The 12901-nt window shown below is 46.6% G+C and overlaps 2 protein-coding genes and 1 non-coding gene across 6 annotated transcripts in view; 1 reads left to right on the forward strand and 2 right to left on the reverse strand.

The window, feature by feature from the left end:
• Positions 1–8450, reverse strand: part of MYNN (myoneurin) — a 19724-nt gene extending 11274 nt beyond the window's left edge. The window contains exons 1-3 of one of the 4 annotated variants that reach the window (XM_062212030.1): positions 7799–8450; positions 6705–7001; positions 108–901 (exon numbers count right to left, since the gene is read on the reverse strand). In XM_062212030.1, the coding sequence (XP_062068014.1) occupies positions 108–901; positions 6705–6970 (1060 nt within the window). In that variant the 5' untranslated portion in view covers positions 6971–7001; positions 7799–8450. Of the gene's footprint in view, positions 1–107; positions 902–1352; positions 1452–6704; positions 7002–7798 lie in introns of those variants that run through there. The other 3 variants (XM_062212025.1, XM_062212044.1, XM_062212038.1) reach the window with 3 other exon arrangements.
• Positions 8451–9361: 911 nt separating this feature from the next.
• TRNAV-AAC (transfer RNA valine (anticodon AAC)) lies at positions 9362–9434 on the reverse strand. Its single transcript has one exon. It is a non-coding gene; the product is annotated as a tRNA-Val (tRNA).
• Positions 9435–10465: 1031 nt separating this feature from the next.
• ACTRT3 (actin related protein T3) lies at positions 10466–12619 on the forward strand. The gene is made up of 2 exons (XM_062178031.1): positions 10466–10690; positions 11520–12619. Exons 1-2 carry the CDS (start codon positions 10491–10493, stop codon positions 12436–12438), a joined length of 1119 nt encoding a protein of 372 aa, XP_062034015.1. The 5' UTR covers positions 10466–10490; the 3' UTR covers positions 12439–12619.
• Positions 12620–12901: the final 282 nt, after the last annotated feature.

Consider the following 12901-nt stretch of genomic DNA (forward strand, 5'->3'; position numbering starts at 1 on the left):
AAATACTTTTATGAATAGAATATGCCAAATTTCTGTAGTCAGTAAATGTGCTATAATATTGTAATTACAGTTGGAAACAATTTTCTCTCCCCACAAAACAGTCTTACCTGTATGCGTTCTTACATGTGTTTTCAGCTGGTTACACTGGGTAAATGCCTTTCCACACAGGTGGCACACGTAAGGTTTGACTCCTTTATGTATTCTCATGTGCCTTCTCAAGCTGCTGGCTTCTGAAAACACCTTCCCACATGTATTACACATTGGCTTGGCCTTGGAGTACCTCTCATCCAGCTCCTCCCTAGAGTTCTCCAGCTCATAAGGACTCTTGACACTGGCTATATTAGACAGAGAATGTTCTCTCAGGGCACAGTTTGGCTGTGACTTTCCACGTTTCCGTTTCACTGTAACAGTCTGCACAGTATCTTGTGCTGGAAAGGTATTTTCCACAACTGATGTCAATTCAAGTTCTGAATTATCATTTCTTTGTGCAACTTGTTCTGCTACAGGTGTAGACAATTTATTTGCATCTAGGAATAATTCAACAGATGCATTCTCTAAAATGTCACTGGGATATTGCACGGTTTTATTCGGCCCTGTTTTCTGAGAGTTGAAAGTCTTCTTCTTCTTTTTAGTTTGAGATGACTTCTTTGCTAATGCCCCTTGTTTAGGATTTGCCTGAACTAAATCTGTAGAGACTTCTGATTTCTCTCGATTGTTATAATCTCGTAGAGTAAGAAGACAAGTCTGTTGGTTCAATTCAATGTTCCCAGTAATACTAGATATCTCTGTAGAAGAGGGATTAGCAATAAAAGCAAAATCTTCCATCTTTATTTTACATTTAGTGACCACCTCTTCCACTTTGAGATAGTCAGCAGCCTGATGAATCTCTTTAACATTCCAACTGTAAGGAAACAATGCGGCTAAATGACAATATTCTCATCAGAGTAAAACTTTTTGAAATAGAGCTACACATACAGCTCAGTGCCTTTAAGACTTAATGGAGCAGATCGCTGGAAAGGGCATAACTAAGAACAACCAATTTACAAAATTCATTCATTCAAAATAATGTTTAAGCAAGTCTCCAACGTTACAGAACTTAAAAAGCTAAAAAATAATGGCTGTTTATACCTGCCAGTGCAACACTACAGAGAACCAAAATGTTACATTTTTCTGGCTGTTTTTAGAAAAGTCTAAAACCAAGAAAGATGTTGGTTCCTCACCACCTCCTCCCATTCATTATGAGGCCTCTTCAGAGAGCAACCAACTTTTCTGGGTTGGCAACAGGAAGCCTAATAAAATGTGCTTCCTACTACTCTTCCCGCTCTTCAAACTTTATTGTGCATAAGAATCACCTGACATCCTGTTAAGATTTAGATTCAGCAGGTCTATGATGGGGTCTGAGTTGTACATTTCCACTGTATTCCCTGGTGCTGCTGATCCACGGAGCATAACTGGAGGAACAGATTTTAGAATGTGTGAAGCAACTTCGAGCAATTCTCCCACCTTTTTGGTGATACTCAACCCAAGTTAGCTAGAGAGTGTGTCACAGCAGACTGATTCAGAAAGCTTAAGTCTCTTGTTCAACATTATCTACCGTATGTGATACTAAAAGGGATATTAAATAACAATCCCTGCCCTCCAGAAGTTTACAATGCAGCCAAAGTTCATTTGATTAATCTAGTACTGGCTGGGACATTACCAGCTCAATTAAATTAATCAGGATAAATCAACATTTCTAGAAACTTCAATTTTCTTAGCTGTAAAATTAGCTGAGTTGGTATTAACACCAATTACTTGATTTTTTTTTCTTTAGTAAGCTTAGATTAAGTAGATTTATAGGCTAATTTTGAAACCTAGCCACTTGTTTTGAGAATATTTTATCCTTTGGGGAAATAAATCCCAAGTTCCTAAACATATTACAAGTAACTTTGGTATATAATCTGAATTCGCTGGACTTAAAAAAATTATTGGGGCCAGCACTATGGAGTAAAGCCGCTGCCTGCAGTGCCGGCATCCCAGTTCAAGTCTTGGCTGCTCCACTTCCAATCCAGTTCTCTGCTATGGCCTGGGAAAGCAGACCCTGCACCCACCTGGGAGATATGGAAGAAGCCCCTGGCTCCTGGCTTTGGATGAGTGCATCTCTGGCCCTTGTGGCCAACTGGGGAGTGAACCAGTGAATGGAAGACCTCTCTCTGCCTCTCGTCTCTCTGTGTAACCCTGACTTTGAAATAAATTAATTAATCTTTTAAAAAAAATTACTTATTTTTTATGATCTTTGGCTATATTTTTTAATAAAAAGCAAAGAATCTTTTTTTAAATTTTTTTTAAATTTATTTATTTATTTTGACAGGCAGAGTGGATAGTGAGAGAGAGAGAGAGAAAGGTCTTCCTTTTTGCCATTGGTTCACCCTCCAATGGCCGCTGCGGCCAGCGCATCGCGCTGATCTGAAGCCAGGAGCCAGGTGCTTCCCCCGGTCTCCCATGCGGGTGCAGGGCCCAAGCACTTGGGCCATCCTCCACTGCCTTCCCGGGGCCATAGAGAGCTGGCCTGGAAGAGGGGCAACCGGGATAGAATCTGGCGCCCCAACCGGGACTAGAACCCTGTGTGCCAGCACCACAAGGCGGAGGATTAGCCTGTTAAGCCACGGCGCCAGCCGCAAAGAATCTTTGTAATCAAGATAATGTCACCTTGCAAATAGCACAGATGCCCCAAATGTTATCTTGTTTACAAAATGATCTCTTCAAAAACATTAAGTATTTTTACTGATTTTGTTACACAATCTAAAGAGTACAGTAAAAATGAGAGAGACTTACTAGAACATAATTTTACTTTACCACTTACTATATTTAATGATTTTTTGGTCTCAAATTGTGATTGTGCTTAGTATTCCATAAAGGGTGTTAAGGTCCGCTAGCCTTTAAGACCAGTACAAACCAGCATTAAGCTGCACACTAATTGTTCAATACTAAAACAGTAATTTATACCAACTATTTAATGGACATCCTGTAATTTCAGTCAAGAGAAACAATCAGCAATAATTTACTTAAATAATTGATCTGCTTTTATTTATCAGCATTAAGTTATCATGCTTCCAAACTTATTTTTGTCATTTGAACAGCCATTGAAGACCATGTAATTACATACTGCTAGGTATGTGGCTAAATGCTCGACAAAATTAGTTCATGGGTTTTTTTTTTGTTTTTTTTTTTTGACAGGCAGAGTGGATAGTGAGAGAGAGAGAGAGAAAGGTCTTCCTTTTTGCCGTTGGTTCACCCTCCAATGGCCGCTGCGGCCAGCGCACCGCGCCATTCCGATGGCAGGAGCCAGGTGCTTCTCCTGGTCTCCCATGCGGGTGCAGGGCCCAAGCACTTGGGCCATCCTCCACTGCCTTCCCGGGCCATAGCAGAGAGCTGGCCTGGAAGAGGGGCAACCGGGATAGAATCCGGTGCCCCAACCGGGACTAGAACCCAGTGTGCTGGCGCCGCAAGGCGGAGGATTAGCCTGTTAAGCCTCGGCGCTGGCCAAAATTAGTTCATGTTAACGCTCAGGACATGCTCATGAATCTGTAATAATCCCCATTTCATATACAAATGAAAAATCAGAGGTCCAAAAAATTAAGTAACTTGTCCAAGATCAGAGTATTGCAATCAAGATTTGACCAAGGTAATCTAGTCTGTGAGCCCACTTAATTATCTATTATTCTGCCTGATTTCTTAATCACTAAGTTGTACAGCTTTTCTATTTTGGTATGAGTCTTCTCACATTTCTGGCTGGGCTCAAACAATTAGCTCCCAAGGGAAGACAGGGCCAGGAAAGAAGGCTTTAACCAGAGATCTGGCTTTTTCACACTGAATCTTTGCAAGGGCTCAAAGAATGGTGCTCTGCAGTGTCTGCAAATCAATGTAAGATTCCCCTCTTCTTGCCCCAGCAGAATTAACTAAAAAAGGGAAACCATTACATTTAAAGTCAACCAAAATTCACTGGTTTTGTAGCTATTTTCTATCAGTATCTTAAATTCTTAGATCAGAGGCACCTGCTCCTTTATTTATTTTTAATGATTTACTTATTTATTTGAGAAGGGGAGACAGAGATCTACTATCAATTGATTCACCCCCCAAAATTAGTGCAACAGCTACCAGTTTTCCCACATGGGTGCAGAGGCCTGAACTTTCCTAGGCACATTAGCAGGGAGCTGGATTGGAAATGTAACAGCTGGGTCTTAAACCAGAACCTATATGGAATGCCACAACACCAGCCCTACTGTTGTGTTGCTTTAATGTTTATAATAAAACTGTGTCCTTTTCAAAAGGATTAAGGAACATTTTATTCTAGCACTGATAAGCTAAAATGTGCAAGTGTCTACCTATAGAGATCACCTAAGAATGAATGTATTTCAAATATTAATTGTAGTTATCAGAGGGTGGCAGAATTTCAAGAGTTTTCTTTTTTTTTGTTTTTGTTTTTTAATTTATTTTTTATTTAGTAAATATAAATTTCCAAAGTACAGTTTATGGATTACAATGGCTTCCCCCCCCATAATTTCCCTGCCACTCACACCCCTCCCATCTCCCGCTCCCTCTCTCATTCCATTCACATCAAGATTCATTTTCAATTATCCTTATATACAGAAGATCGATTTAGTATATATTAAGTAAAGATTTCATCAGTTTGCACCCACACAGAAACACAAAGTGTAAAATACTGTTTCAGTACTAGTTATAGCATTACTTCACATTGGACAACACATTAAGGACAGATCCCACATGAGAAGTAAGTACACAGTGATTCCTGTTGTTGACTTAACAATTTGACACTCTTGTTTATGGCGTCAGTAATCTCCCTAGGCTCTAGTCATGAGTTGCCAAGGCTATGGAAGCCTTTTGAGTTCGCCAACTTCGATCTTATTCCGACAGGGTCATAGTCAAAGTGGAAGTTCTCTCTTCCCTTTAGAGAAAGGTACCTCCTTCTTTGATGGCCCCGTTCTTTCCATTGGGATCTCACTTGCAGAGATCTTTCATTTAGGTCTTCTTCTTCTTTTTTTTTTTTTTTTTTTTTTTTTTTTTGCCACAGTGTCTTGGCTTTCCATGCCTACAATACTGTCATGGGCTCTTCAGCCACATCCAAATGCCTTAAGGGCTGATTCTGAGGCCAGAGTGCTATTTAGGATATCTGCCATTCTATGAGTCTGCTGTGTATCCTGCTTCCCGTGATGGATCGTTCTCTCCCTTTTTGATTCTATCAGTTAGTATTAGCAGAAACTAGTCTTGTTTGTGTGAACCCTTTGACTCTTAGACCTATCAGTGTGATCAATTGTGAACTGAAATTGATCACTTGGACTACTGAGATGGCATTGGTACATGCCACCCTGATGGGATTGTATTGGAATCCCCCGGCACGATTCTTAGAATCTTTTTTTGTTTCTAGTATTTCTTCAAGAAATGTGAAATTTTAAGGGGAGATGAGAGTAGAGAACATAAAGGAAGGAGACTAATAGTTATTGGAGGTTGGCCTTCTGCACAGCTATACAAGGTATCATCTCATTTTTGCAACTGAGGCCCAGAGAGGCTGCATCTTGCTCAAGGAGACACTAGCTGACAGGCAAGATCTCATTCTAAAGCCTACAGATTTTTCTGTCAGAGGATTACCAAAGTCTACTCCTGATTAAACTTTCTTTAACAAATGGAGGAAAGCAGATGGGATAGTTTGATCAGTGTTTGTTGCTTTTATCTCCTACAACTAGCAAACGTATTGCTACTAATCTAATTATTTAGTTCATTATGTAGGGGAGGTGCAAAGTGATTGTACTACCAGAATCCTCAGAATCTTTTTTTTGTTAACAAATTGATAGCAGTAAGCATCTTAAAGAAGCATCAGCACTAGTAGGTTAACAGATAAGAGTTGCTGCCATTTATGCTCCAAAGAAGGTATCTTCCAGAACTAGATTAGGACTAAGTCCTGAACACTGTAACCAGGCAGGCAAGGGGAGCACTGAAGGTCTGAGCACAGAGGTTGGCTCTTCCTTCTTTCTCCATCTATGCTCTACTTCTCCCTGTTTAAGCGGGAGAGGATCATAAGGGAGAGAGACTGGAGACCAGGAGAATATAAAGACCAAAATGCAAAGGACAACTGTCATTCACTAAGAATTCATTTTGTCTGATTCTCAAGTTTACATAACTGAAACCACAGGCTTCGTTTCAGTGATGTGTCAGAATCTTACTGTTTAAAACGCCATTTTTGTACTTGTCAAATGTCTGCTCACCTCAAATCAGTGATTCTGACATCTTCATTAAAACAAACACCATGGAGGGGCCTGCACTATGGTATAAGGGGTGGAACCAAGGACTGTAGCACCAGCATCCTATATGGACAACAGTTTGAGATCTGGCTGCTCTGCTTCTGATCCAGCTCCCTGCTAAATGCACCTGGGAAAGCAGTGGAAGATGGCCCAAGTCCTTGGACCCTGCACTCATGTGGGAGACCTGTGGCTATGGAGCCATTGCAGTCATCTGGGGAGTGAACCAGTGGATGGAAGATCTCACTCTAGCTCTGGCTTTCAAATAAATAAAATCTTGACATACACACACACGCACGCGCTCAGTGTGCATATTTGAAGACTGAGTTCAGAGACTGAAAAAAAATACAAATCCACTTTAGCTCTAAAGACTACTGACTAGTATAACTGGAAATAAAACGTGTACTTTACCTGTCAAGATTTAAAGTTCCTGTGTATATAAACTCCAGGAGTTTCTGAAATCCATCAGCCTTCACCTGACTCTGGTCAAGAAAGACATTGTTTTCAGATGTGCTTCTGTAGATTGCACCAAAATACTCGCTAAAAGACGCTAGCACATTCCTATGAGCCTTAAACTGGAATTCCCCAATCACTATGGTGCAGTCACAAAGGAAACCTGCCTCTCGCTGTTTGTTCAGTCTCTCTAAAAGGTGCTCACAGTGGTGCGAATACTGCATTTTGGTATCAGAATGGACTTTTACTCTTGATCTAAAAGACAGAAAGAAACAATGAATCAGCAACCATAAGTTTTACTCAAACATTCACACAAGCAATTGGTAGGAGTGAAAAAGGACAGGGGCCATACCATGAACCAGAATAAAGTTAGCTCTCCATTTATCCCCCCTGAAGATCCTTCTCAAACATACACGGTAAGAACGAGGCCACTATCAGCGCCTTTCCATCTCTGTATCATCTGAGACACTAATGCAATCCTTTGGACACACAATAAGCGGGGATGAATGAAAACAAAAATTTCAGAAACTGATAAGGGCTGCACATTTTCACTAGCTGAACCCTCAATAGACAAGCACGTTAAGTCACTTAGAAATGATTCCCTGGGACAGCACGGGGAAGAACATGGCTTGAGTTTCAAAAATCTGCTCTCATATCGCCCAAACCCGTTCGCCGGCCGCGGTGTCTCCGAAACCCGAGGCGGCCACTGGGAGAATGCGCCTGGCCACGGGATGTCAAAGGCTCTGTCACTGGCTCCGAGGCGGCCACACCCCCTCCCCTCCCTCTTGCTCCTCACCGAGCGTCATCGGAGAGTGACAACCAAAGCGACAGCCTGGGCGGCTTCGGCTGCCCTGCCCTGTCCTCCGCCCAGCTCCCACTCCCGCGAGTTCCCACGGCAGAGGTTGTGGCCAAGGCCACCACCGGGGCTGCTTCGTCCAAGCCTTCCCACCTTCGTCCCGGCCAGTGCTCGAACCACAAGGAGCCGCCCCCACAATGGCCCTGCATTTGGGGTGGGCGGGGATGGTGGGCTTGGGGGTGAAGTCGGAACTCACCGCTAGCAACCCAAGCGGGAACACAGTTTCCTCACTCTCTCTCCGCCATCTTGGGAGGACGTCACCGCGCCACGCTCCGCCTCTCCCTTCTTCCTCCACGTCGCGTCACATCCGGGTAGTCGTCCGGCAGCGGCGCAGGAGGTTCTGGGGCGGTGGAGGGCCGACGCCGGCCGGGCCAGCGGGCTGGCCCCGCGAGCCCACTCCCCGGCATGCCAGGCTGCCCCGAAACAGCAGGCGTCATGGACCCGACACCAGAGGGTGTCTTTCTGGTTCTGAGCGTCCTGGCCGGCCAACAGTCGGCACCTCGCACTCGGCCGGGCTCCTGGACGGAAGCCGGGGGGCGCTGCGCCCCGGGCCGCGCTCCCACAGCCAAGCTGCGCACTGCATGCTGGGGCTTGTAGTCGCTCGCCGTCTCCCATCGTCACCCCCTTTCCTCCGGGCCCCCCAGTGGGAACAGCTGCTTTGTGAACTCGGGCTGACGGTCGTGGGGGCTCGTCTGATCGGAGACGGATCACCCCTTTCCCCTCTACGTACCCGGAAGGTCTCTGGATCCCCTGGGTTTTGTTTGCCTCAGCCAACGATAGATGAGTTTCCAGGATACCCTTACCTGGTGACAGAAGTCCGAGATGCGCGAAACCCAACGCAGAGGGGCACACGGGGCATGCGCAACTTTGGAGGGAGGTGGGTTTTACACCGGAAAAGGTTTGCCGGCGCCTGGAGCTGGAGAAATTTTAATGCAATTATTTACATCTTATTCAGATTTTCTAACAGTGAGAGAAAAGGCACCGCTTGGGCCGGTAATATGCGGAAGTATCCGAAACAAGTCTTGCTAAGGTGGATTTTTCCCCTCGTATCTGTGGACATCGTAAATATCAGAAAACCAAGGGATGGTTGGCTAAAAGTCATTTGTCGTGGCCGTAAGAGACTTTATTTTGAAAAGAAAATGGGATTCAATTTGTCTCTTTTGAGACAACCCCCACCCCCTTGCTTTCTATAAATTCCTCTGTTCCTGGTAAGAAACATTTTAAAATAAAGTCCACATCCGTTGTGTTCATAAGGAAAAACTTGAGTTGCACCCTTTCTTGGTTTTTTTTTTTTTTTCTTTTTGGACCTTTCTTGTTTTCATCTTTCCGAGTATAATTTTGAGAGCTCCCTTTGTCGTCAGAATCCTTCCCGACAATTTTAATTCAGAAATGCTTGTGGACCTAGCTATCGAGCAGGACAGCTAGGATAGAGAATAAAACATGGTCTCCTGGCGTTTAGGGGAAAAGGTGATCTAGAAGGGAAAGCTGTGAAAAATCCAGTGGCATTCTACAAGGAATATGTAGCAGGAGACGGGCTCACAGTTTTCGTACCGTTTGAGCTGCCCTTCTGCGCGCTTCTTTCAGCGATAGACCCTGAGTCGAACCCATGTTTTTAAAATCCGGGTCCTTCTTCCATATGGCAAGACTTCAGTGAAAACATTTGAAAGTTCAAATTCTCAGCAATCAAGAAAGAAAGGAAAAATAAAGCCAAAATGAACTTGGTACTTTCTCAAAAGCAGGGGGGAAAAAAAAAAAAACTTGTTTCCGCCCGGTTTCGAACCGGGGACCTTTCGCGTGTTAGGCGAACGTGATAACCACTACACTACGGAAACCACCTTGCGCCACAGTCCTCAGGAAGTCCTTGATATACTTTCAGCACATGTACGTAAGCTGTTTCAACATGCAGAATCAGTTGTAATTTTTAACAGGATGCAAAGAAACACCACGAAACGTGAAAACAACCACATGTCCAACCGAACTGCTTCCAAAGTGTGAATCTGCGGACAAGATCCCCGGGTGCTGCGGTAGACACCAGGCACCTGCTGGCTTCGTTCCCTCGGGCACCCTTTCTTCCCGAGGCCGAAGCGTTTCCATTTTGGGTCTTGCCCCTGCGAGGCGCTGCCCAGTCCCGGGGGCGAGCTGCGGGCAGCGTCTAGCGCCGCCGCTCGGGTTCGGCCCTTCACCGAGGGACGCCTGAATGACTCGGGCGTTTCCTCCTCGCGCTTCCGAAGAGGTTCCAGTGTGCGCGCCTGTTTGAAAGCCCGCCACAGGGTGTGCAAAACCGGAGGCTTTGGGACACGCGGTGTGGGTTTTTTTTTTTTTTCTCCTGAACTTCCCGCGACCTAAAAGGATCTCACTTGTCTGCAAAGGGGGAGGGAGACTCGTCCTTGGGATGAAAACTCCAGGCTAGGGAATGAGAATGCGTTTTCGGATGACAGCGGGGGATTTAATGCAACGTGAGAGGTCTACCGTTTGACTTGCGTACATTTCGGTTACAAATGAAAGGAAAGATACTTCCCCGCACACACACGCACACTGTCTAATGTCATCCCTTCTCCGTTCTCCAGGCCTCCCGCAGGCCCGGGACGTTCGGACACCTGTGAAGCAGCAGTCAATGGCTGAGGGAAATGAAACTGGTTTCGCGGCTCTGCGGGGTGTGCGGGAGGTGCACTCGTGAAGAGTGAGATTCGTGTCCTGGGAAGGAAAGTGGGATTTCCCTGATCACGACATTCCCGCACTCGGGGCGCTCCCGACCCAGGGCCGCGCTCACCGGGCCCAGCCGCCGCGGGCCGCGAGGGGCCTCTGTGACGCGGCGTTCCAGGCCGTGGGCCCCCGCGAGCCCGCAGACCGAGCGGCCTGGCGGCCCAGGCGGCCCAGGCGGCGGCGGCATGAACTACGAGCACCTTCCCGTGGTGATCGACAACGGCTCGGGGGTGATCAAGGCGGGTATGGCCGGGAGCCGCGAGCCCCAGTTTGTCTACCCCAACATTGTGGGCCGCGCCAAGGGCCAGAACTGGGCGGTCGAGGGCGCGCAAGAGCTGTGCGTGGGCGACCAGGCGCAGGACCGGAGAAGCTCGCTGTCCATCAGGTACTGCCTCCCGGTGGCGGGCGACCGGGCGTGGGGGCGCAGGACGGGCGGCGGCCTGGAGGTGGCCACCGCCAGAGCGCCCCGGTCTCGGGGGCCGCAGGGAGGGCCTGCCAAGGCGCGGCCACCCAGCCCCGGCGGGTCCGGGACATCTGACGACCCAACGGTACTCCCTCACTGTACTACACAGAAGTGTCCAAACGTGGACATGAAGGTAGCACACTGACGGATGTCAGCTAATTCCTGGTACTGCTGACATTTGGGGTTTTTCCTCTGCAATTAATTGAGATAAAGAAAGTATACTGTAATGTAGGAAGTTCCCAGTTTTACAAGAAAAAGGCAAAGGGACAACATTGTAGCCCAGGGGAGTAAGCCGATTAGAGTCCCAGCTGTATCACTTCGATCCAGCTCCCTGCTAATGGGCCTGGGAAAGCAGCAAAAGATGGCCCAGGTGCCCAGGCGCTTGCAACCCACGTGGGAGACCCATTGGAGTTCCAGGCTCCTGGCTTCCACTTTAGCCTGGTCCAGCTCTGGCTGTTACGGCCATTTGCGAAGTGACCCAGTAGATGGAAGATTTCTCTCTCCCTCAAGCTCTCTCTTTCTGCCTTTCAAACATAAAATTTTAAAAACAAAAATCAGTGTTGACAGAGAAAATGGTAAGCAGGAAATAACGGTACAAGAAGGTAGTAGCTGTGCTCAGTTTGGCACCGCTGTCTTCTCTGAGGGGCTGTGGCAGGTGCTGCTCACGAAGGGACATTGGGAATAAATATAGGGACTAGGAATAGAAACTGGAAAACCGAACGCTGCCCTGGTCTTGTCACTCTCCCCACAGCTACCCGGTGGAGCGCGGTCTCATCACTTCCTGGGGGGACATGGAGATCATGTGGAAGCACATCTACGACGCCAACCTGAAGCTCAAGCCCTGCGAGGGCCCAGTCCTGATCACGGAGCCGGCTCTGAACCCCCTGGCCAGCCGACAGCGCATCGCCGAGGTGTTTTTTGAGCACCTAGATGTGCCTGCCTTCTACATGTCCATCCAGGCTGTGCTGGCTCTCTTTGCTGCTGGCTTCACTACTGGCTTTGTGCTGAATTCAGGTGCTGGGGCTACCCAGTGTGTACCCATCTTTGAGGGCTACTGTCTGCCTCATGGTGTCCAGCAGCTGGATCTGGCAGGCCTCGACCTCACCAGCTACCTCATGATGCTCTTGAAAGACCATGGGATCATGCTGCTCAGTGCTGCAGACAGAAAGGTGGTCGCAGACATTAAGGAGACTACCTGTTATGTAGCAATGAACTATGAAGAGGAAATGGCCAAGAAACCTGAGAGTATAGAGAAAATTTACCAACTCCCCGATGGGAAGATGATCAAGCTCCATGAGCAGCTCTTCCGTTGTCCAGAGGCCCTCTTCTGTCCAAGTTTCATGAACGTGGATGGCCCTGGCATTGATAAGATGTGCTTCAGCAGCATAATGAAATGTGATACAGATCTTAGAAATTCCTTCTTCTCCAATATTATCCTTTCTGGGGGATCGACCTCTTTCCCTGGCTTAGACAAGCGGCTGGTTAAGGATATAGCAAAGGTGGCACCCGCCAACACGCCAGTGCAGGTCACAGCTCCCCCAGAAAGGAAAATATCAGTGTGGATGGGAGGTTCTATTCTTGCATCCCTGTCTGCCTTCCAGGACATGTGGATCACTGCTGCAGAATTTAAAGAAGTGGGGCCCAACATAGTACACCAAAGATGCTTCTGAAATGCAGATAAAATGGTTAGGAAAAAAATGTTTTCTGTGTATGTGACAGAAAACTTTCGCTATTATGTTTCTGGGAGAACAGAAAACATTTCAATGATTGGGATGTCCATGTTTTTGTTGCATTTCTATGAGGGTAAATAATAATGGTGAGATACTCAAACAACACATGTTGAGTAAAACAAAGTTAAATGCTATGCATTTATTTATTTACTTGCAAGACAGACACACAAAGAGGGTGAGACAGAGACAGAGCTCTTCCACCTGCTAGCTCCATCTCTAATTGCCTTTAACAGCCAGGCCCAGAAACTCCATTCTAGTCTCCTACCTTGGTAGCAGGGCCCAAGCACTTAGATCATCTTCTGATGCCACCCAGGTGCATTAGCCGAAGGCTGAATCCAAAGTGCAGAGTAGGGGGTACTAGAACCAGCACTCCAATACGAGATGTGGGCATCCCAGGCAGCTA

The sequence above is a fragment of the Lepus europaeus genome, chromosome 2 (genome assembly GCF_033115175.1).
Source record: "Lepus europaeus isolate LE1 chromosome 2, mLepTim1.pri, whole genome shotgun sequence".
In the NCBI taxonomy this organism is placed as follows: domain Eukaryota; kingdom Metazoa; phylum Chordata; class Mammalia; order Lagomorpha; family Leporidae; genus Lepus; species Lepus europaeus.

Excerpts from the sequence above, each read along its gene's own strand:
- ACTRT3 (XM_062178031.1), top strand. The coding sequence starts at position 10,491 with ATGAACTACGAGCACCTTCCCGTGGTGATCGACAACGGCTCGGGGGTG. Across the intron at positions 10,691-11,519 it reads AGAAGCTCGCTGTCCATCAG|CTACCCGGTGGAGCGCGGTC; the intron begins GTACTGCCTCCC and ends CTCTCCCCACAG.